The 20,810-nt window shown below is 47.9% G+C and overlaps 1 protein-coding gene across 6 annotated transcripts in view; it reads left to right on the top strand.

The window, feature by feature from the left end:
* The window catches only part of RUNX2 (RUNX family transcription factor 2), a 153,958-nt gene extending 138,547 nt beyond the window's left edge, over nucleotides 1-15,411 (top strand). For all 6 annotated transcript variants that reach the window (XM_075414976.1, XM_075414981.1, XM_075414979.1 and 3 more), the window contains one exon: nucleotides 14,933-15,411. In XM_075414976.1, the coding sequence (XP_075271091.1) occupies nucleotides 14,933-15,411 (479 nt within the window). The remainder of the gene's footprint in view (nucleotides 1-14,932) is intronic.
* The last annotated feature ends 5,399 nt before the right edge of the window (nucleotides 15,412-20,810 follow it).

Raw genomic sequence — 20,810 nt, 5'->3', positions numbered from 1 at the left:
GGACAAAGAGCACAAGGCTGCTCCTTTACGGCTCATAATAAGAGGCAAGCGGTGTTGGTCAGCAGCATCATTGACCAAGCTGAGCGGGGCAGGAGATCAGCCCCACCAGTTCAGGCCAAGGGTCCATCCAGGACCCGTCGCCTGCTCAGCATGGCCAGAAGCCATCGCTCAGTTCCCCTGTAGTGCAAAACCAGAATGTATGTATTCCCAAGCTGCAGGGGTTTCCAAAGCTGGAGGTTTATATCTGGTTCATTGTATTTAACAGCTGTCGATAGACCTCTGTGAATCTACTTACCCTTAGCTAGGTGGGAGTAACCCCAGAGGAGCCTTTAGATCAATGCTTATATTTCCTATAGGTCTGTAGTGTCGTAGTCAGGTAGGACTGACGGGGACCTCATGAGATCACACGATCTGTGCCCGTCTGTGCAGAGACAGGATTAAACATCTGCAGGTCGTTCCTGTAAAGTGTAGCCAACTAGTTATGTGTATTTTTGCCACTGAAAACAAAAACAAAACCGCGTCCCAACGAAGGAGAAATCCCAGCCAAAAAAACTTCATGAAGACTGAAATACATCATTTCGGTGCAGTTAAAAGATTTTTAGAAAATAAACTTAAAAACAAAGGAAGTCAAAGCTAACATTATAAAAGAATATATGACTAAATGCTGGAGAAGTGATGGGGGCTTTGTGAATGCACTGGAAATATCCCCGGGCTGCTGAACGAGACTGCTGGCCGTAAAGCGGGGTCACCGCTGCGCGCGGTGAGCAGACTTGGAGCTGCGCAGGGTTTGCCGGCACTGACGGAGGAAAGGTGTAGGGTAGGAACCTCTGTGAGAAAGAGCGTTAACGCTTCCCCTCTGGGGCTCAGATTGCAAAGGCTGGGCTCTGGACTAGGGACTGAGGACTGAAAATTAGACCTTCGGCAAAGGTGACGGGTTTACCGAGTAGGAAGGGAAGCAAATGCCTTAAAAACGCCAGGAGGGCTCCTGACCCGAAATGTCTGCAACATGAGCCTGGGGTGAAATGGCTCGGTGGAGGAGGCATCTCGCAGGAGCTCCGCGGAGGAAGTCCCCGGGAACTGTGATGTGGATGCTGGCATGGCTGGAGGAGCCGCAGAGGAATCCTGGCAGTGGGAAAAAGGCACCTCTCTTTCCCCTTTCTTCCCTCTTCCTCTCTCAAATATCTCCCTCTAAAGGCATTTTTCATTTGTTTTTGTTTTCATTTTGATTCCTGCTAAAAGCCAACCCGTGTTGGGTTTTTTTTTGATGGGTGAAAAGGAGCGCAGGGGAGGATCTAAGTACCACCGGAGCCTAATTAGGAGCCATCGTATTAGATTCCAAAATTAGATAGGAAGCTGGATTTAAGGCTAGTCCAAACCCAACCAGTTCCTAGTTTGGCCTGGCCCACATAGGTGGGCTGGGCTGGTTTGGAGCTGTTTTGAGGACAGGCTGCTTGCCCACGGAGGGAACCGTTCCAGGAGCAGTGGAGCTGGAGCACGGCGCCTGGTCCTCAGCCGGGCCAGCTTCTGCTCCACCACCGGTCTGCTCTGCAGATGCGCTGGAGGGGCGTCTCGTTTAAAGCGGCTCTCGCTGCTGCTTTCCCAAGCAGATGAAGGCAACTGAAGGCGACAATTCAGGCTGACTTTGTAAGCCTCTCTTTTATTTCAGATACCAGCATTGCGTATGAAAGTTTGTTTTAAGCCAAGTTCTCTTTGTCTGACTTCCACCTTTTCTGTGTCTTCACCTGTTGAAGAGCTTGTAAAAATGTCTGATGGGTTTTGCCGATAATTTTGGTAACTTCACAACATCTTCCAGCAAAGGGTTTCATAGTATTTTCCAAACTGTGCTACTGACCTTTGTCACTTGGCTAATACGAAGTATTAAAATACCCATCTTATAGCAAGTGAAATTTAGCCAGGAAAATCAAATTATATGCCCAAAGTCACAAAACAAGTCAGTAGCAAGAGCCAGAAAGCAGTGCATCAAATTTCCCCTTTTAACAGCTGTCATGCACAAGTAGGCTTTCTAAACTTCTAAACAACGTGTGCTTTTTTTGCCAATATGCCCTTATCCTGTGCAATATCTCCACGATACATTTTTTTTTTTAGCCAGCACGGTTAGAAGTTGTCCAAGCCGTCTTTCGAAACAAAGCAGATTCAGACACTAGTCAGGTTAGCCTGGTTTAACCACAAGCTTAGTTAGACTGTGGTAGGAGCGTGCCTTTCCACAGCCCACGGCAAGCGCAAGGCGGTGAGTCTGAAGTTCATCCCTGCTTACAGAACTGTAGCATCTCACGTCTGCCATGAGCTGTGGCCGTGCAGGCGACTGTTACTGTGGGTTATCTGAGACGTGGTAACTTGGATTTGGAGTTTCAATCGTCAGTAGTGATTGGAGCTGCTGGTGGTGTAGCCTAAGCTGCCATACAGCAAACAGCCTGCAGCGTGTTTATGATGTGAGCTGTTACAGACCAGAGTCTGTTTCTATTTCTCATCACCAGTTTCCTGGGAGGATAAAAACCATATTCAGACTTCACACTATGGAGAAGAAGCATTTATTTAGAGGTGTTCAAAGCCGGGTTGGTTTAAGCTCCAGCCCCGTGGATGAATGGAGATGCTGTGTGGACAAGCTTATAATGGGTTGAAATTTAGCTTACAGTAGTTTGCCTTAACTTAGCGAGAAACTCAGGTCGGGTCTGAAATGAATGAAAAAAATATACAGAGAGCTTCACACTGCTTTTATTAAATGAGATTGAAAATCATGTATTGTTAAAGTGGTGCAAAGCTGAATGTTAAAAAGGGATACGGTCCGTCCACCCCTGCTGTACAGCTGTGTTGGGCAGTCTGTGTCCTGCTGAACTGGATGGCAGTTTGGTAGCTAATCGGGCACTGGGTGCCGAAATGCATGGGTTGAAACCGCTGCAGGTCTTTGGCCTGGTCGGTATTGGTGACGCTGAGACACAAGAGCAGCAGCAGCTCCAGCGACGTCAGCCCAGCGGCCGCCTGGAAAGGTTTCCCCCGTCTCCCCGAAGCTCGCGGTGGCTGGGGGCACGTCTGCGTTGCCCAGCAGTGAGTCCTGCTCTGCGGCTTCCCGAGAGCCCCGAGTCGCTGCTGCGATGCCGAGGGCCGGGATGCTCTGCCCCGGGAGCAGCGGCTCGGCTCGGAGGTTGCCCACGCATCTCCCCGCAGGGCTCCTGCGCACCCTGAGGCTTCCGAAACTCCCGGGTCCTGACTCACGCTGACGTTTCCAACAGTTTTATCAAGGCCTGACGTTACCGCTGGTCGTGTTACTTGGGGGAAATGTTATGTTCTCACTGTAAGGGAAAAAAACTGGCCGTCGCTGGGTGAGTTATTTTCCACTGTTTTCACTCCAACGGCGTTACTTCGCCTGCTGCTAAAATCCTTAACCTAAGATGGAAATGCCTGCCCTCTGTGTGCCGGGGAGGAGAGGAAAACGCACCGTCCTGGGTGTGGACAGGGACCGGGGCTGGCAGTGTCCGCTCACGGGGGGAGTTACTTTGGAGGGGAGAAGTGTGGCTTTAATTGTTTAGATGGGGGGGGGGGTGTCGCGTTTTATGGATGTCCGGGGGCTGGAGGGGTGCCTTTTCGTCCTCCGTGTACGATATTGTTCAGGGAGAAAAAAAAAAAAAGTTGGACTACCTGCGTTTGTGAATTGAACGTTTTTTGGCCAGAAGCGTAACAATTTGTAGGGTTTGATTTTTCTCTCGGGGAAAAAAAAGAAAAAAAAAAGGCGTTTTGAGAACAAGGCCCGGGTAACCAAAATATGTTTGTTTTTGTTTAAATTGCTCAGTAGAGAATTCGCCTCTTGTCTATTGTGAAGAGAGAGGTTTAAATCAAAGGCAAATTCTACGTATTCTAAAATATACAGACAACTCTTTGAAAGCAAAGCCAAGCAAAACTTTCAAAGAGAGCTTCTCCTCGATGCAGCAGTTTTCAGTTAGTTCGCTGCGCCGGGGCTCGCGTGGAGAGAAACAGCCTGAGAAACGAATCGCAAATCCCCGTTCCGGAGGCGGAAGCCGGGGAGAGCATCGTATGAGCAGCACACGAGACCTTTCCGCGGAGCTGCTCGGCCGGGGCTCCTCCAGCAGCAGCGAGGAAAAGCCGCTGCAGTTCGCGGGGGTTTTTGTGTTCGGGTCCGGCTGTCAAAGGTTTAAGCGAGCTGCGGGGCAAGGGAGTGGAGGGGCCCGATCCTCTCATGTTGGGTGGTCCCTCCTACCGCAAGTAACCCTATTGAAAACAGAGGGACTGTTCGTGGAGTCGTTTGTTTGTCAGGAAAAGTGGGGTTTGTAGGATACGGCCCCAATTAGCAGCCAAATTTGTGGTTATTTTCTCGTGATAAAAACGTGGCTAGCTGTCACAGAGATGCACGTAGCATCTCTTCGGTTTGAACTCCTGCCACTTGCTCCGTGCTTCTTCCCGCTTCCTCAGCCATCCAGAAATTATTCCAGCACCACGCTAGCTCGGATGAGCTGGCTGCTTCCCTCCTGCCCAGGACTGACACGGCCTCCGGCCCTTTGCTGTGCCAACTGGGATGGGCAGGGCTCGGGCTGCGTGTTCCCCAGCTCCCGCTCGCTGGTACCCGTCGGTGAGGGCACCTGGGGTTTGCTCCTGACCTCCAGCTCCTGACCGCTGGAGCACGTCGGGCAGATGATGTCCACCCCCGCCAGACATCGCCGCCTCACACCCAACACATCGTCCCCACCATAAATCCTGCTTCTAACGTGGCCTGGGTACTGTCAGCCCCATCCCGAGGACGTCCCTCCGGAATCCAGCCTTTCTCCGGAGATGTGCTTAACGGACAGATCATCACCGAGCCTCTATCTTTGGAAACGCTCCGAATCTCAGCCGAGCTCGGCATGCCGGCCGGTGCCGGGGGGGCTTTCTGGGAGCTGCGGGTGCCGGGGGGGCTTTCTGGGAGCCGCGGGCGCGCCGATAGCAGCAGAGCTCCCTGTAGTTGTGTTTTTTTGTGGCTCCGTGTTTTGGTAGCCATAAGTCATTAGTGGTTTTTAATTTATTTTTTTTCTTTCCCCCCCTCCCCTTGAAACTGAAATGAGGGCTGAAAGGGTAGATATGTCCTTCTTTTTCTTTTTCTCTCTTTTTTTTTTCCTATTTTTTCTTTTTTTGGGGGGGGCTAATCTGAGGCACGCTGCCACATCTGAAGCCACTTGGCTCATTATGGATTTCATGGAAACTGATTCCCTGAAAGTGTTTCCATATGTGTGTTCCCAATATATCCCATCCTCTTCTAAATGGGAGTACAAACTCGCACACGAGCTGGAAATGGCTTCAGGATGTGACAGAGAAGTCAGATGACTGGAGTGGCACTGTGTGTGGCCCTCGCTGAAAGACACCGTGTCCTGTGTGCTGGCTCCCATCCGACAGTAGATCCAGTTTCAAAGAGTATCTTCCTTCCCGGCTTCTTCAAAACTCTTCATCAAGAACCAGCAAGGAATCCTCTGTCTTCAGGAGGGATGCGTATGAGCTGACCGAGATTCGAAAGGAAATTTGGATGGGGAGGAAAAAAAGGTTTAAAGGGTGAAATTAGAGCAATGCCAAGGGCTTCCCCCCCCTCCCCGCCCCTGCAAAACATAGTTTCTTTGTGTCTGCTGGAGGATCAGATGGTATTTCTGAGCTGCTAGCATGCAGTGGAAAAGTACAATTCATGACAACATTGGAAACAAATATTTATACTGGATAGTTAAGGCACATTTTTCTGAAAAAAAAAGAGCAATAAAGTAGACTGCTCGCCCCAATGTATATTCTCTTCCCGTTCACCGGATTTGTATGGGATTCTAGCGCTGACGCTCGCCATCACCGTGCATGCGTTGCAGCTCGCAGCCTTGCAGTTTCAGCCCCTCGCTGTGCAACGCCGCTGAGGTTGCTCCCCAAGAGAAGCCTCAAAACGTTCCTCCTGAGGCGTTTCAGCCGGGGCTGGTGAGAAGCAGCGGCGGCTGAAAGGCGGGTGGGAGGGAGCGGGGAGCAATGGGCACCGGTGTGCGTCTGTGTGCCACGCGGTGCGGCAGAGCTGCTGGCCTGGTTTCCAGGAGACGTCATTTCCTTTGTGCTTCCACCATAGCCCGATAACGGCCCGAGACCTTAAACAGGCAGGGGGGTTTTGATACCCTACCGACTCCTTTCCACCTGCATCACCCGTGACAGCTCCAGACTGGAGTCGCTGCGATGAGATAGCAAAGGCCAAGAAGTTCGGAGGCTCCCCATTGCACCAGGTCGACGAGTGTCCATGGGTGGCAAGCCGAGGACGTATTTCTGTAATGCGACCATTTGTCCCCCTCCTGTGGTTCTCGTTAGAAAGGTTGATGAGTCCTGTATAAATGGAGCTTCACAAGAGGCAACGTCCTTAAATGAGACAGTGGTGACGGGTGCTTTTCGTAGCTCCATTTCTGGTCCCAGCTGTGCTGCCATTCAGCGTGACCTGTACAGGCTGGAGAGCTGGGCAGAGAGTAACCTGATGAGGTTCAACAAGGGCAAGTGCAGGATCAGACACCTGAGGAGGAACAACCCCATGCATCAGTACAGGCTTGGAGTGGACCTGCTGGAGAGCAGCTCTGTGGAGAGGGACCTGGGAGTGCTGGGGGACAACAAGTTGACCATGAGCCAGCAGTGTGCCCTGGCTGCCAGGAAGGCCAATGGCATCCTGAGGTGCATTAAGAGGAGTGTGGCCAGCAGGACGAGGGAGGTTCTCCTTCCCCTCCACACTGCCCTGGTGAGGCCTCATCTGGAGTACTGTGTCCAGTTCTGGGCTTCCCAGTTCAAGAAAGATGAAGAGCTACTGGAGAGAGTCCAGCGGAGGGCTACGAGGATGCTGAGGGGACTGGAGCATCTCTCCTATGAGGAAAGGCTGAGGGAGCTGGGCTTGTTCAGCTTGAAGAAGAGAAGGCTGAGAGGGGACCTTAGAAATGCTTATAAATATCTTCAGATTGGGTGTCAGGAGGATGGGGCCAGACTCTTTCCAGTAGTGCCCAGTGACAGGACAAGGGGCAATGGGCACAAACTGAAGCCTGGGAAGTTCCGTCTGAACATAAGGAAGAACTTCTTCACTCTGAGGGTGACGGAGCCCTGGGACAGGCTGCCCAGGGAGGTTGTGGAGTCTCCTTCTCTGGAGATATTCAAGACCCACCTGGACAAGGTCCTGTGCAGCCTGCTGTGGGTGACCCTGCTTTGGCAGGGGGTTTGGACTGGATAACCCACAGAGGTCCCTTCCAGCCCCTACCGTTCTGTGATTCTGTGATCTCTAGGAGGGTTTTGCTGTTGCTTTTTTCCATGTAGAGGAGGAATTTCTACCCATTCATGTTTCTAAATTTAAGATGAGCTACCCCTTGAGGTGACGCCAGCAGCCGCCTGTGTTTGGATGCATTATGCCACCCAGCCTTTTTGTAGGTGCCTAAAGACAATCCCCTTCCTCCAGCACAGCTCATCCAGCAGAAAAGTCCTTCTGAGGCAGGAGGGCAGGTAATGGTGGAACCCGGGCTGGAGCAGTGCAAAGAGACCCCGGCTTTGCTGGTAAGCAGTGCAACAGTTCTGCTTGGGAAACACCCCCCTTCATTTGCACGGGTGGTACTTTAATGGTCGCTGCTAATTACGTTATTTACAGGGTGTTTCTCCTAGCAAAAGGCTTAGGTGCTGCGCCGTAAATTCAGTGAAAACCTCTATCTGCAAATTAATCCGTGGTGTTTTAGGTGCCAAAGTCCTGTTACCTAAATACCAGAAGGCGCAGGCGAGCAGCTTGTGGTGTGAGCCGGGGCACACAGGGACGGCGAGGTGAGATGGGCTGGAATTAGGTTCTCACATGTCGTGTGTAAAGCTCCGAAGGGGTTAAGAATGTTCGTTCCTCCCTCTGACTTTTGTGAGACTGCTGTGCTTAATAATGTTGCAGTTTAAATGGTCCCAACTAGGCCTTGAAGTTAACACCTTGTAGAGGTGAAGGAGAGAGGAGGGGGGGCTGGTTCACACCTTTTCTCCTGCTATTGTTTGCCAGGAAACCTGCTGGGGGTGAGGTGGCGAAAAAAATGAAAGAAAATCAATGTAAAATGCTTTTTTTCTTCTTTTTGTTTTTCCCCCCCTGATTTTTCATTTGCTGAATTAAACGGAGGGAAAGGGCACTTGAAAACATATCATTTCCTAAGAGAGATGGTTGCAAGTGCACAGACGATGCACACTTGTCCCAGAAGAGAAGTGGGGAGGGGAAAGCCCCGCGCGTTATTTCTGCAGGACCCTCGCCCTTTAGACGCAGTGTGGGTGGTGGGGGTGTGGGAGGAAGGTCCCTGAGCTCCGGCACGGAGCTGAGCACCAGCGCAGGTTTGCGGGATCAGCACCCAAGGGCTACGGCGAGGAGTAGGTGGATGAGGAGGTGCGTTGGGGTCCCTTGGAGTTGCAGTGCCGGGCTCCACGCCGCAGCAGTGACCAGGGGGAAGCTCGTGCGGCCCCTCTGGAGAATCAAAGTCTTGCCTGGACGGAGGCAGGAGAAGGGTCCTGCTCTCTGTGATTCACCAAACGCTTACTAGCAGAGGCAAGCGGCAAGAACTGGACAAAATGAAGAGTGAAATAACACTCTCCCCTGATACAGAAGGATGCTTGGGGAGAGCAGAACTAGCAAATAATCACTCCCCCCACCCGAAGACGCTGCAAAGAATCCTTAAGATTGCAAACTAGGTGCTCAGAAATTGGGCAATCTCAGTAGTTCTGTTGCCTGTGCAGCTTTAAATCAGCCTCATTCTGCTTATGCATTACATTACAGAGTTTAATTGCAGGATCACATGATACTTTTCCCACGGGATTCCTGTCTCATTCAGTGCACAGGATGGACAGTGCTGACTTAATGAGCAGCTCTTCAATTTTTTGTTTTCTTCTTGTTCTTCGCATTTCCCCAGGCCTTGCTTATTGCAGAGCATTAAATTCTGCTCTGAAGGAGGTACCCTTAATTTCTTGGTGGACTTTACTTTAATATTTCTTCCACGGCCTTTGTATGCAGTTCGTTGCGGTGCAGTATTCCCAAGAAAGAAAGAACCTGTTTTCAAAAGAGGGCTGAGAGTGACTCTAAGGTCTCGTGTAATTCAGTGCACCTTCTGTGTGTCACCTACAGCATGAATTCTTTTCTGTCTTTAGCCTTATGGTCAGACCTATGGTCCAGTTGGCCTCTGCTGCAGCTGTGAATATTTAGTGTGCGTGCCAGAAGCCACCATCTACGCTGGACACAGAACAGGAGTGAAGTAAAAGTGTGATTTGGGGGTATTTCAGCTGAGTCATGTGTGGCAGAAACATGCGTGAAATCCAGTTTGCTTGGGAAAATAATTGGGTGTCCCTGGTCTGATTCGCTTCGCCCCTTCTAATTTCTTCCAGCAGTGGATTTGGGGGGATATATATAGGCAACGGTCTTCTCTGTTCCTCCCCGTTGGTGCCTCTCCCAAGGAGGTCAGCTTGGGTGCTGCCTGCAGGAAGATGCATGTGAAGGGGATGGCGTCTTCTCCTGTGACGGAACTGAGTCGTAGCGCCTATGGAGAAGCCACTTGAATTCTGTTATTTCCCAACTTTCGCACTTTTCACATGGTAACCTTAATAATGTCCTTTTGGTTGTCTCTAGTTGTGTTTACGGTTTCTCAGATTCCTGAAAAAAGCAAAGCCCAAGTAACCCCACCTTCCCAAATTTCTCTTGGCGATACCATCCCAGCATCCGCACGGGCTCCCCTTATGCAGGCTGCTGCCTCGCTGGTGGCTGGAGACACAGGTGGAGCGACTCTCCGTGGGGACTGGCACGGGGATGGGTGGGGATGTCCCCGGGTTTCAGCAATATTTGCAGAAAAAATGCTGAGACCTGGGACTCCTGGGTTTCATTCCAGTCTCTGGACAAGTGTCTTTGTAGGGGTGCAGGCTCTCCTGCCCATTTTTAGGCAGAATGCTTATGTTTTGTGCATATTTGGCTGGATTTTCGTGGCAATGTCTCTCACACAAAAGCCACTCCTGTTCCAAAGTTCAACTCCTTACTTCAAAGCGTGGAACTGGTACAGCTCTTCAAAGGAAGGCTCCTCAGAGTTTAAGATTAGTAAAACAATATATTTTTCCCGGCAGAAGAGTTTCAGCTGAAATTTTAAAAACAAATAAATGCATAAATCACAATTTAGCCCGAGACAGACGCCCAGCATGGCCAATTTCAGCCAGAACGTTTAAAGTTTGGCAAAGCTGTAAGAGACTGAAAACCGTCTCATCATCTGAAGTGTGTGGCATACTTCATCCAAGGCGATATTATCAGCTGTAAGTAATCCAAGCTGCACATGTAATTCATAGACATAGATGTTAGGGAAGGAAAAAACAATTCTAGTACATCAATTAGTGCCGTGTCCCAGCCCGAATCGAACTGTTGAACAAAACCCCACAAAATCTGGTATCTGCTGCAGCAAATGTCTTAACGCTGAAGGTCCCCAAAACACAAGTGAATCATTTAGCTTCTAGTGAATGTATTTAACTCTATGGAGCTGAATTTCCTTCCGACAGACTGCTCAGTGGCTCTCGAATACAGCACCACTCTGTTCTCTTGAGTCCAGTGATTAGACGTTGACTTGATGTGCTACAAATTTCCCCATCAGACATATGCAGTAAGCCAAGGGGATGGTTTTTTTGACAGTGACCTTGTAGCATAAAAAGACGAAGCAAATTGCAAGATTTGTAAGTTACAAAATTATCCTCTAACCCTTCAAAGTAGCTGTCAGCTTGCTATACACCCAAGGAGTTAATCTATCCGTGGCATATTATGATCTTCAATAACTGGAAGCGATTGGCCAAAGTGCAGAAATTTGTTGCCTTGTTTTCTGCAAACCACAAGGCCAGGTTATTAACTGAGAAGTGAACATTAACTGGCATTAGCTGGCATTTGTAAACCGAAAAAGAGAAATGACCACGGCGCGCATTCAGCTGTGAACGGTAGAGCTGCAGAGCTGCTACAGGTAAAATTGGTTTTTAAGCGTGAATGCGAAACCATTTTAGTCGGCTGCTGGCAAATGCCCAAGTCTGGCATTTTTAATGAGGCTTCTGCATCAAAATAAGTGAAACCACATGGATTTTAATTGTTCTTATTCTAAATATGAAACACACTGGAGCAGTATTCTTGAATCTGGGACGTTAGCATATATATTGGCATATTAACGTTACCACTTTTCTGCTCTATATGTACAGCTCTCGGAAAACTGGAGTGCCAGGTTACATTCGGGATGAATCAGCTTGGAAGGCTTAAAAACAGTTTAACCTGGGCTCCTTTGGATGTAAAGGTTTTTTCTTAAAAAATACACTTTTTTGTTTTTTTGCATCATCAAGCACTCTGATCAGACTGCATAGCAAAAGAGGATCGCTTGCTGTGCTTGTGGCCGTGTTTCTGGCAGCACAAAATGAAGTCCCTTCTCTTTACAGAAGTGTGGTTTCGCAATCTCGCGGCCGCGATGTGGGGCGGAGGATCTGCGCTTCACCCGTTTAGTACAAGCTATCACGAGAGTGGGAATTCACAGATGCAAATTGTTTCCTTGCTCTGGTGGAGGATAAATCAGCATAAATCTTTAATCCTGCTGGGGAGGGGATAAATAAATTATTTACTTGCACTGTCATGTTACCGTATTGCTGATCGTCATCACTATTTGTGCGCAACTAGATAGACAAAGATGGGTGCTATACCCAGAAAAGCTGTTTATCTTCCCAGTCCAGCAAAGAGCTAAAGGTGTATAAATGAATATGCATCTGGTGTTTGCAAGTTAGAACCAAAATCAATCTTAAGACAAGAAGGTAGCCTAGAGGGGGGAGGAGGAGGAGGGTGAAAACGCACCCGTGAGATTGCATAGCAGTGAGGACGGCAAGAAGCTGAGCTTTAGAGGTGACTTGAAAAGTTTCTAGGCTCACTTAGAAAAGAGGCTTTAGAACTGAATTTTTTCTGATCTCCAAAAATATCTTTAGACAGTGGAGATACAGAAGGCTGGGAACAAATCCCAGTCTAGTGCAGGGGGTTAGGGAGGCAGTGGAAGGAATTTGGGCGGCAGGGGGGCTGAAGAAGTGAGCGTGCAGGAGCCGTGCAGACACAGCCATGAGTGAGATAAGAAAGGGTTGTGGTTATTTGGCCTTTGGGTAAATAGGGTTGTGCTTTACAAGCAACAGTAGAAACAAACAAGTGTGGCTTTACTAGGGTATGTGGGGAGGGCTGTAGCCCCACGTTAGAGATGCCTACGTGTGGTGTGCACATTCCCAGTCCTTCAACACATACATGATCTCTTGGCAGCACCCGTACAGATAATGTTTGGATCTAGCCCTGAAAGGGAGATTGCCTTTTAATGTGTAAAACTGTGTGGATAGTTATTAAAAAAAAAAATAAAAAGAGTATTGGTTGCAAGGAAACCAAAAATGGCGATGTTGTTCTACACCCTTACACGCCTACCAGTTCTACCTTTGATTATAAAAGTCTTGTCTAGCTTGTGTCAGGGTAAACTAAAAGCAACTCTGTTCATGTTGGGAGAGTTGCAGTAACAATAAGAAAAAAAGGAGTATAAGCGGTAGCAGACTGAAACTCAGTATTTTGAGCAGCTGGGGAAATTATGCTCTAACCTTATATTTCCAGATATGTATCAGACCTGTTCACAATATAAAGGATAGCGTTCCAAAATTACAGCTTTGAATCTGGGTGGTATCGCCTCCGGCTATTGTTTGCAGTTGGGAACGAAAGAAGTTGCATCAAGTAGTAGAGTGTTTGCTGTAAAGGTACAAGTTATATTACATTCCACGGTGCTGTGGTTGGAGGGCTTGATGATGGAGACAGACCCATTCACCCGTAGGTCACTGATTCGGTTCCAGATAAAGATAATAGTACTCACATTGTCAGCAGAGTTAAAAATGGGCTTTTCCTGCCCGTCGAAAGCTCTGTGCTCAATATCTTTCGAGATGGCAGATTATAATCCCCAGGTTTCAGGCTGTGTGAGCTGGACGCTTGGCTGGCTGTGGCCCAGGTCCTCCAGCCTGAACCCAAGCTGTGCCTGAGCTTTGCTCCCTGCCGCTGTTAGATATTCTCTGATAGTACGTTGAAGGCGTAGGTGAAGTGAGCTGGTAGAAGAGGAGAGGGTACAGATCTAAATCACGAAATGTACCACACAAGGCGGCAGGGTCTGCTGAATCTGTGGGTTGTGATGGGAACCACCACAGTGGGTTATGGTAGCAACCACCACGGTGGGTGCTACAGGGGGCCAAGGGTGGGAGGGCTGGAGGGACCCTCCTTCGCCACAGCAATGTCAGCAGGTCAGATGCAAAGCCTGTCTGCAAGGAGAAACATTGCTGTATCTATAGGCTGCCCAGGGAGATGATGGAGTCCCCATCCCTGGAGGTGTTTAAAAAACACGTAGACTGGGGTATGGTTTAGTAGGCATGGTGGTGTTGGGTGGATGGTTGGACTCGATGATCTTAGAGGTCTTTTCCAACCTATGAATCTGTGAGTCTATGATTCTGTGATCTTACGCTGAGGATACACGTGGTGTTTCAGTGGGTAGCACATCAGTTTGGCATCTAGAAGATGCCATATTTTCCTTTTAGGTAAATCAGATTTGGTAGATCTTCAAAGAGATGGGTGAACCCTTGGATCTAAGGGAACTATAAAGCTGTAGAAGTGTCAGCTGGGAAGTGCAGGGAAAGCCTGTTTGGTTTCATGATTTTTCGCCTTTATTTATACCTCGCTCTTCCCAGCTCTCTGTAAATACGTATATATGTGTCTACGGCGTACTGGCCGACGTGCCCGCCTCCGCCTGCGCTGTGCTTCTTCATTAGGCTTTTTCTATTTCCCCCTGTCCCTTTTCCCACACCCTTTTTGTTTTCCACTTCTCTGGCTCTCAGTGCCAGCTTTCACCGCCTTTTTCTTCTGCTCCTGTCCATCCCACAGTCTCCTAAGCAGATCACTAAGCTACTAACGTTTGCTTTCCACTTCTGCCCCGAAACTTTGGGTGTTTGATGTGGGATTAGAAATTAGGCAAAATGAGTTTACCCGTCCCTGTTTTGCGTTAGACTCCAGTTCACAGCTTTACCATCCAGACGTTCACAGTAGCCGTGAACTGTGTGGTCTTTTTTTTCAACCAGACTGCAGAGACTACAGATGAAAACAACTTTTTTCAATGGCAAAAAGAGCGTTGGGCTTGTAATTTTCCATCGCCTGCACTGAGAAGTCAAATTTGCATCTTTGCTGTCGGCTCAGGGGCTTTACCCATCCTTTGGATGCAGCAAATAATATTTTTTGGCCGTAGGACATACCCGAGCAGATCCTCACCTAAAGAAATTGATTGAAGGGCAGAAGTGGGGCTCAATCACCCCCGGTGTAACTCCTCTGGTGTCAGTGGTGCAACTAACTCGGTGTTGCCAACGCTTCCAGTTTTACTCCAAGTCGCACGGTAATTTCTGTTTTTCTGGAAAGCCCAGCTCCCGACGGCGTGTGCTGAGGTGGCATCTCAGCTTTCATGTGCAACCAGACCTGAGTTTCTCGAGAGGCTATAGCAAAAACCCAGAGACGCGTAACCCTCAAAACCCAGAGACCAGAAGGCAAATCGACTTCAAATCCACCTTTCTCTTTTTGGCGCTTTTTCAACCTCTTGATTTTTGAGATTATTTCCCCCCGCCCCCCAGCCTGACTTGTGACCTTTGAACGCTTCAGGTTGGCAATGCTGCTCCCTCCATTGGCATCGGTGGAGTTAGACCAGGGATGAGTTTGGCCCAGCGCTTGTAGAAGACGGGTATATGACTCGGTTCCTTGCAATGTATGATTTGATATGATCTGCTGTTCTCTTGGGGGCCAAAAGAAGTGGGTTTTTCTTAGAAAAATAAAAATTCTATCATCACTTGATACAAAAAATGGTATTTACAGAATTGTTTTCCCCCGTCTTTTGTTATAATTTTTTAGGTGCTTCCGAGCTGGGCCCATTTTCAGATCCCAGGCAGTTCACAAGCATTTCATCCCTCACTGAGAGCCGCTTCTCCAACCCACGAATGCACTATCCAGCCACCTTTACCTATACACCGCCAGTCACCTCAGGCATGTCACTGGGTATGTCCGCAACCACTCACTACCACACCTACCTACCACCACCCTACCCCGGCTCTTCCCAAAACCAAAGTGGACCTTTCCAGACCAGCAGCACTCCATATCTCTACTATGGCACTTCTTCAGGATCATACCAGTTCCCCATGGTGCCGGGAGGGGACCGCTCCCCCTCCAGGATGCTCCCGCCGTGCACCACCACGTCCAACGGCAGCACGCTCTTAAACCCTAACTTGCCCAACCAGAGTGACGGGGTGGAGGCGGATGGCAGCCACAGCAGCTCCCCAACCGTCTTGAATTCTAGTGGCAGAATGGATGAGTCCGTGTGGAGGCCATACTGAGATTTCTTCCGTAGCCGGCCCGACCTCCGCGAGCCAAAAAAAAACAAAACAAAAACAACCAAAAACACAAAAAACCAAACAAACGGTCGACTAACTACGAAGTGCCTGGGTTTTGTGTGTTTTTTTTTTTTTTAAAAGAAAGAAAGATTTTACCGATATGTGCAACTGTGTAGATGGGATGATAATGGCCATAAATAACACAAGACTTACCAACACGCCACCACCCAGATTATGTGGATCAAAGCACATATTTTAATTTTTTTTTCTTGAAACCATTTTACCTTGTTTTATATTTAAAATGTACTTTTTACACACACACAAAGAATCACCCCCTCCTTTTTTTTTTCTTTTTTGTTTTTCCCCCTTTCTTCGGTCTAGCATGTCGTCATAACTAGCGAGTTCTTTTGCCAATGAGGAGAGAACGGACTCCCTGGCGATCAGGAGGAACATGGTGATGCAAGGCAAAGGCTGCATTCCCTTTTATTTTTATTTTATTTTTTTTAAAACCTAACCATGAACTCCAGATACAGTTGCAATCATACAACGTATGGGACCCTCTTCACCCCCGTAGTGCAATTCACCTGCCTTGTATTGGTGCACATAAAAAGGAAAGCAGAGATGGAGTTGCTTCCATTTTGCCGTGATGCATTCAGATGAACACAGCCGGCCCAAAAAACTCGGTCTGAGCCTTGCTGCAGATTGCGGTTGGAACTTCCCTGCGTTCATTGCTTTTTTTGGTTTGTTTTTGGGTACTTAAAGAGAATGAGTCTTCACGTTAGGCTGGCCAGCCCCGGGGTTTCCTTTTTGCTTTTGTATCCGTTCATTTTTGCCTGCGATTAGCCAAAAAACCAAAAATGACAACCAAAACCTTGAAAAACAAAAAGTGAAATGTTATTACTTATGCAAAATATGAAAATGGCAATATATATTACTAGAGCCAAAATGGTATACATAGTATTTGTGTTCGGCTATGTTCTTTTTTATTTTTTTTTAAATTATAAATGTGTAAAATTTGAGGTTGTTTGCTGACAAGAATCATCATATAACTTTAAAAGAATATTTATAATTATTTAATGACACGTGGACCCTTTTAAACGTTTCTTAATGTAATGATATATCGACTTCGGTCTCTAAAAGTGTTTTTGTTTTGTTTTTTTTTTTTACTTATGACATTTCTGCAATGGTGTAAACCTCAAACCTTTACCCAACTCTGAAAAACAGTTCCAGTGTGAACCAGTTTACAATGTGACTTAAAAACGACAAACCCAACCCAAGCGCATCCACATCAAATGATTTTGGATGTAGGATCTTTTTATATAACTTATGAAGGAAATACTGTGTTTAAAATATTTTTATTAGCTGTCTGGTTGCCTTCAACACAGTCTTGCCTTGTAATCAGTAGTTGTGGAGACACTGGAAAAATGGTAGGAAAGGTGAAAAATTTTCCACCCTTCCCCTAATTTCTTCTTCTCCCAGGATTTTTCTCAGAACTTCAAAATTTGAAAATATTCATATTTAAAATGTTGTGTTTCGACAGCATGATTTGAATTTCGACAGGGTTTTTTTCCCCCCAAAGGAAAATCAAAGCCGTTTCAAAGCCCGTATTTTCCCAATAACGAATTGTTGAATATCTCCGAGATGGGAGTGAGGGAGAATCGGTGAAACTTTTTCCCCTCCCCTTGCAATTTCAGCCCACCTGATGGAATGAAAAGGTCCCAAACTTGAGACAGAAACTGCCTGGTAGCGCATCGCCACCCGTTAGCATTAAATGCTCGAGCCGGGAGGATGCTGTGTTGACTTTGAAGCCGATGTGGCTCCTGCCGTGTTGGAGGGACAAGCGCAAGGGCAGCCATGCTCACCTCTGCCACCGCTGAAGAGAAAAAGTCACCTTAAAAGCCACCCCGCGGCTCCCAGGCGTGGGGAGAGCAGATGGCACCCGAACCCCCCAAGAAGCGACCAGTCTGCCGCCAGACTGCCCAGCGGAGGGGCCCGGGTTTTGCCCAGCGCGGGTTGGGTGCGGTGGGAGCTGGATCGTGCTCCCCGAGCGGGTGATGCTGAGCCTGGCTTCGCGGGGTGTTCAGCACGTGCTGATGGGGCTCGCCGGCGCTCCCTCCTTCCCCTGCCTTGGCCATCGCCGTCCGCAGCCTCCTCGGCCGTGCGCTGGCCGCCTCCGGAGCGCGGCGGTAGCCCGACGGCGGGCAGAGCCACGCGGAGCCGGGCAGCACCGTCGCCGCTCGGTGACAGCGAAGCTGCTCGACGAGTCGGCGGTAGCACGCTGCGTCCCTCCGACAGGCGTGACGACGCGCTCTTAAAAAACAAATTAAATAAAGTCTTTGCCTTCTAAAGGTTGTATACCAAGTATGCTTAAAGTATAAATAAGACACTTTTGTTTTTTTCCTTCTAATACTTAGTTCTCCTTCAAAGATGGAAGCTGTAATTGATTCTATTTATTGTTGGTTTGTGGTAGCTTGAAGCGTACCACTGTCCATTTATTTGTAACTGTAAAATACGTTTGTTAGTCTCAGCAGCACTTAAAAAGCCAGTGTCTGGTTACACATTTCAGTTTTGTGTTTTGTTTAGTAAGCAAGAGAAAAAGATGTACTGCCAGTGCAAGCTGTTTCCTATTTAATAAAAGGTACTATATTTGTACATTATTTGTTATTGCTGAGAAGGGCTTTTTAAGGTTTACTGTATGCATATTAAGTAATTTTTAGGGTGCTTTTGTGTTGAAACGTTGTTAAGAGAGGCTGCAGGCAGCAACCCAGATTTTTTTTTTTTTCCTTTTTGTTTTTTTAAAGACTTTGTTGTAAAATTCAAGCACTTGGTTTTTGTTTCTGGATAAATCCAGCGCAGACCAGACTTTCGTTTTGCTCAGTACCAACAGGACTCTGTTGGTGTCCCCCGCAGTTTTTTGACTGGACCATTAGGGACAGACGTTGAGAAGGTTTCCTCCGCCCAGTCGAGGCGCGCGTGCCCAATCCGTGCCCTCGGCTTCGCTGGCCGTGTGGGCAGGCCCCTGCCTCTGCCTCCTCCAGATAGGAAGGACAGGATTTTCTAAGGACGGATGGACGGACGGAGGAGCCCCTTGCCTTTCGGTAGACCCCCATGCTCCTGAACCCTTCCTGGTGCCTTCGGAAAGTCTCTCCCGGTACGTCGGGCTGGTCACGGAGGGAGTTGTGCAGCCTGAGGCAGAGATGCTCATCGAAGCTTTCGGAAAATGCTTTTGAGTTAAACGCTCTCGAATCAGGATTTCAGACCAAAAAAAGCCCAACGGGCACTCTGTAGTAAATCACATCAGATTATCTGACCTTTAGCGAGGTGCTTAGCATCGACCGAAAGGGGTTTTCTCAAAGGTACGACAGCCCTTTCCTTCGGTGAGTGGCAATCTGTGGCACCGGGCAGAGATTTAAACGTTAAAAAATGGCCTTTTTCTACTTCCCAGCTCTCTTGTCCTACCAAAGATTCACTTCAGGCACAACAGGCACGATGTCCCTTTTGCCGAACGGAGGATTAAATCCTCCTCTCCCTCCTCCTAAGGGGAACCGGATCGGGGTCAGCGGGTCGGGACGGAGGAGTGAAGCAGATTATTCGACCCACAGCATCACTCGCGTGGCGTTTATCGTTTCTCTGAAAAGACCGGCTGCTGTGTCTTTCTTAGCGTTGAACTTTTTCGCCAGCAGTCCCCCGAGCCAAGAGTGACTGGTTTCCACGGGTGCCACCTCGAGTGGGGAGGATTTTGCACTTTGAGGCTGAGCAAAGCTCAGCCCAGCGCCGGGCTGCACGCGGCCAACAAGCCATGAGCAAAAGCAATAATTAAAACCTGGATCAGCCATGAGCTCCACGAAGCCCCATTCTCTGAACCCCGCAATTCCTTCTTGTTTTTAAATAGAACGCATTTCATTTTAACATTTTCTGAGAACTTTTTTAGATGTTTGTTTACTTCCATGTTTACAGATAACTCTTTGCTTTTTTTTTTTTAATGCAATACTTTTAAGTATATCAGCCAAAACCATACTTCTACAGTAACTTTTGTTTTAGGTAAGATGAGTGACATTCCAATTTTTTGTTGTTGTGTTTAAATATGCTTTACCAGTCTTGAACTTCCGCTGGAACAAAATATTTGTAGCATTTTGTGTAAATACAAGCTTTAATTTTTTATTTTTTCAAACGCTGTCACCCGAGATTTGCTTTTCATGCACATATTGTACAAACACACTCCGCTTGATGCCACAGACGATGATTGTGGACCAGTTTACTTCAACTTCAAAGGGACTATTTGTATTGTATGTTGCAACTGTAAATTGAATTGTTTGGCATTTTTCTCATGATTGTAATATTAATTTGAAGTTTGAATTTCATTTCCAATAAAATGGCTTTTTTTTTTGTTAATGTTCTTCTATGCTTCTTCTGCTGTCTCTTCTTAGCCGTGCACCAGGCAGGGTTGGGTAACGTGGCTACGTGGTAGGACGCGGTAGCAGCCCTTCCCTGGTGGCCCCATCGACTTCTGCAGTGCTTAAGTTTTTGAGTAAATAATAAGAAGCAACTTTCCAGGCCTGTGGGTGGTAAAGGACATCTAAATCCGATCACAAATGTTAATTCTGCTCCTGAGTCTTCAAACATCAAAACCTGTGTTTCTTAGAGGAGTGCAAACTGCTCCATTCATATTGCTAGATCGTTAACTCTGAAACCTAACAATGGACGTGAGCGAGGACATTCTGATGCTAGGGCACTGCGAGCAGAGCTTGAAGTAGAGGAAAAGCTGGGATAGATTTCCAAACCAGGGGGAAGGATTTGGTTTTATGGAGCTTTTCCAGGATGGGGGTTGTGCTCTCCTCACCCTTCCTGGTCAGACCTGAGGAATGCCGTTGCAGATAATATGGTGATTTGCATCACCTGAGGCGAGAATATTTCCCAAGCAGCAAAGATACTTGGATAGGGAGGAGACTGGGGGAGGAGGCGATTTTTCCTCCAGCCTAGTGTCAAGGGTAGGAGGAGATGCAGCTAATGAAAGTGAGGTGAGGTTCACCCAAGGCTGTCTGCAGGAGGAGAGGAGAGGAGAGGACAGAAGTTGTTTGCAAGCTTGTGCCTGGTTTCATAGTAAGTTCTTATCCTTTCTAGATCTTTCTTGAGTCTGCAAAAGAGAAATAGTAGCGCAGAGAGGCGTGAGGTTCTGGTCATTTCAAGAAACCTTTACCTCTGAAGTTTAAAAGTTACTGATCTTGTGAGCTGTGTTGGCTTTGCCATGGACCTACATGTTTCTTGCGTGGTGGCTGAAGACTAAGATAATGTCTGGGGGTTTTCAAGGGTGCTTTCATTCTAGCCAGTAACCTGAGTCCTGATTTTAAGGAAATTTTATCCAGGAGTGAGGAACCAAGCAAACCAATCAACACTCTGTGGTA

Source organism: Opisthocomus hoazin, chromosome 2, assembly GCF_030867145.1.
Source record: "Opisthocomus hoazin isolate bOpiHoa1 chromosome 2, bOpiHoa1.hap1, whole genome shotgun sequence".
Taxonomy (NCBI): Eukaryota; Metazoa; Chordata; class Aves; order Opisthocomiformes; family Opisthocomidae; genus Opisthocomus; species Opisthocomus hoazin.
The sequence above is the reverse complement of the archived record's forward strand: the minus strand, read 5'-3'. Positions and strand labels throughout refer to the sequence as shown.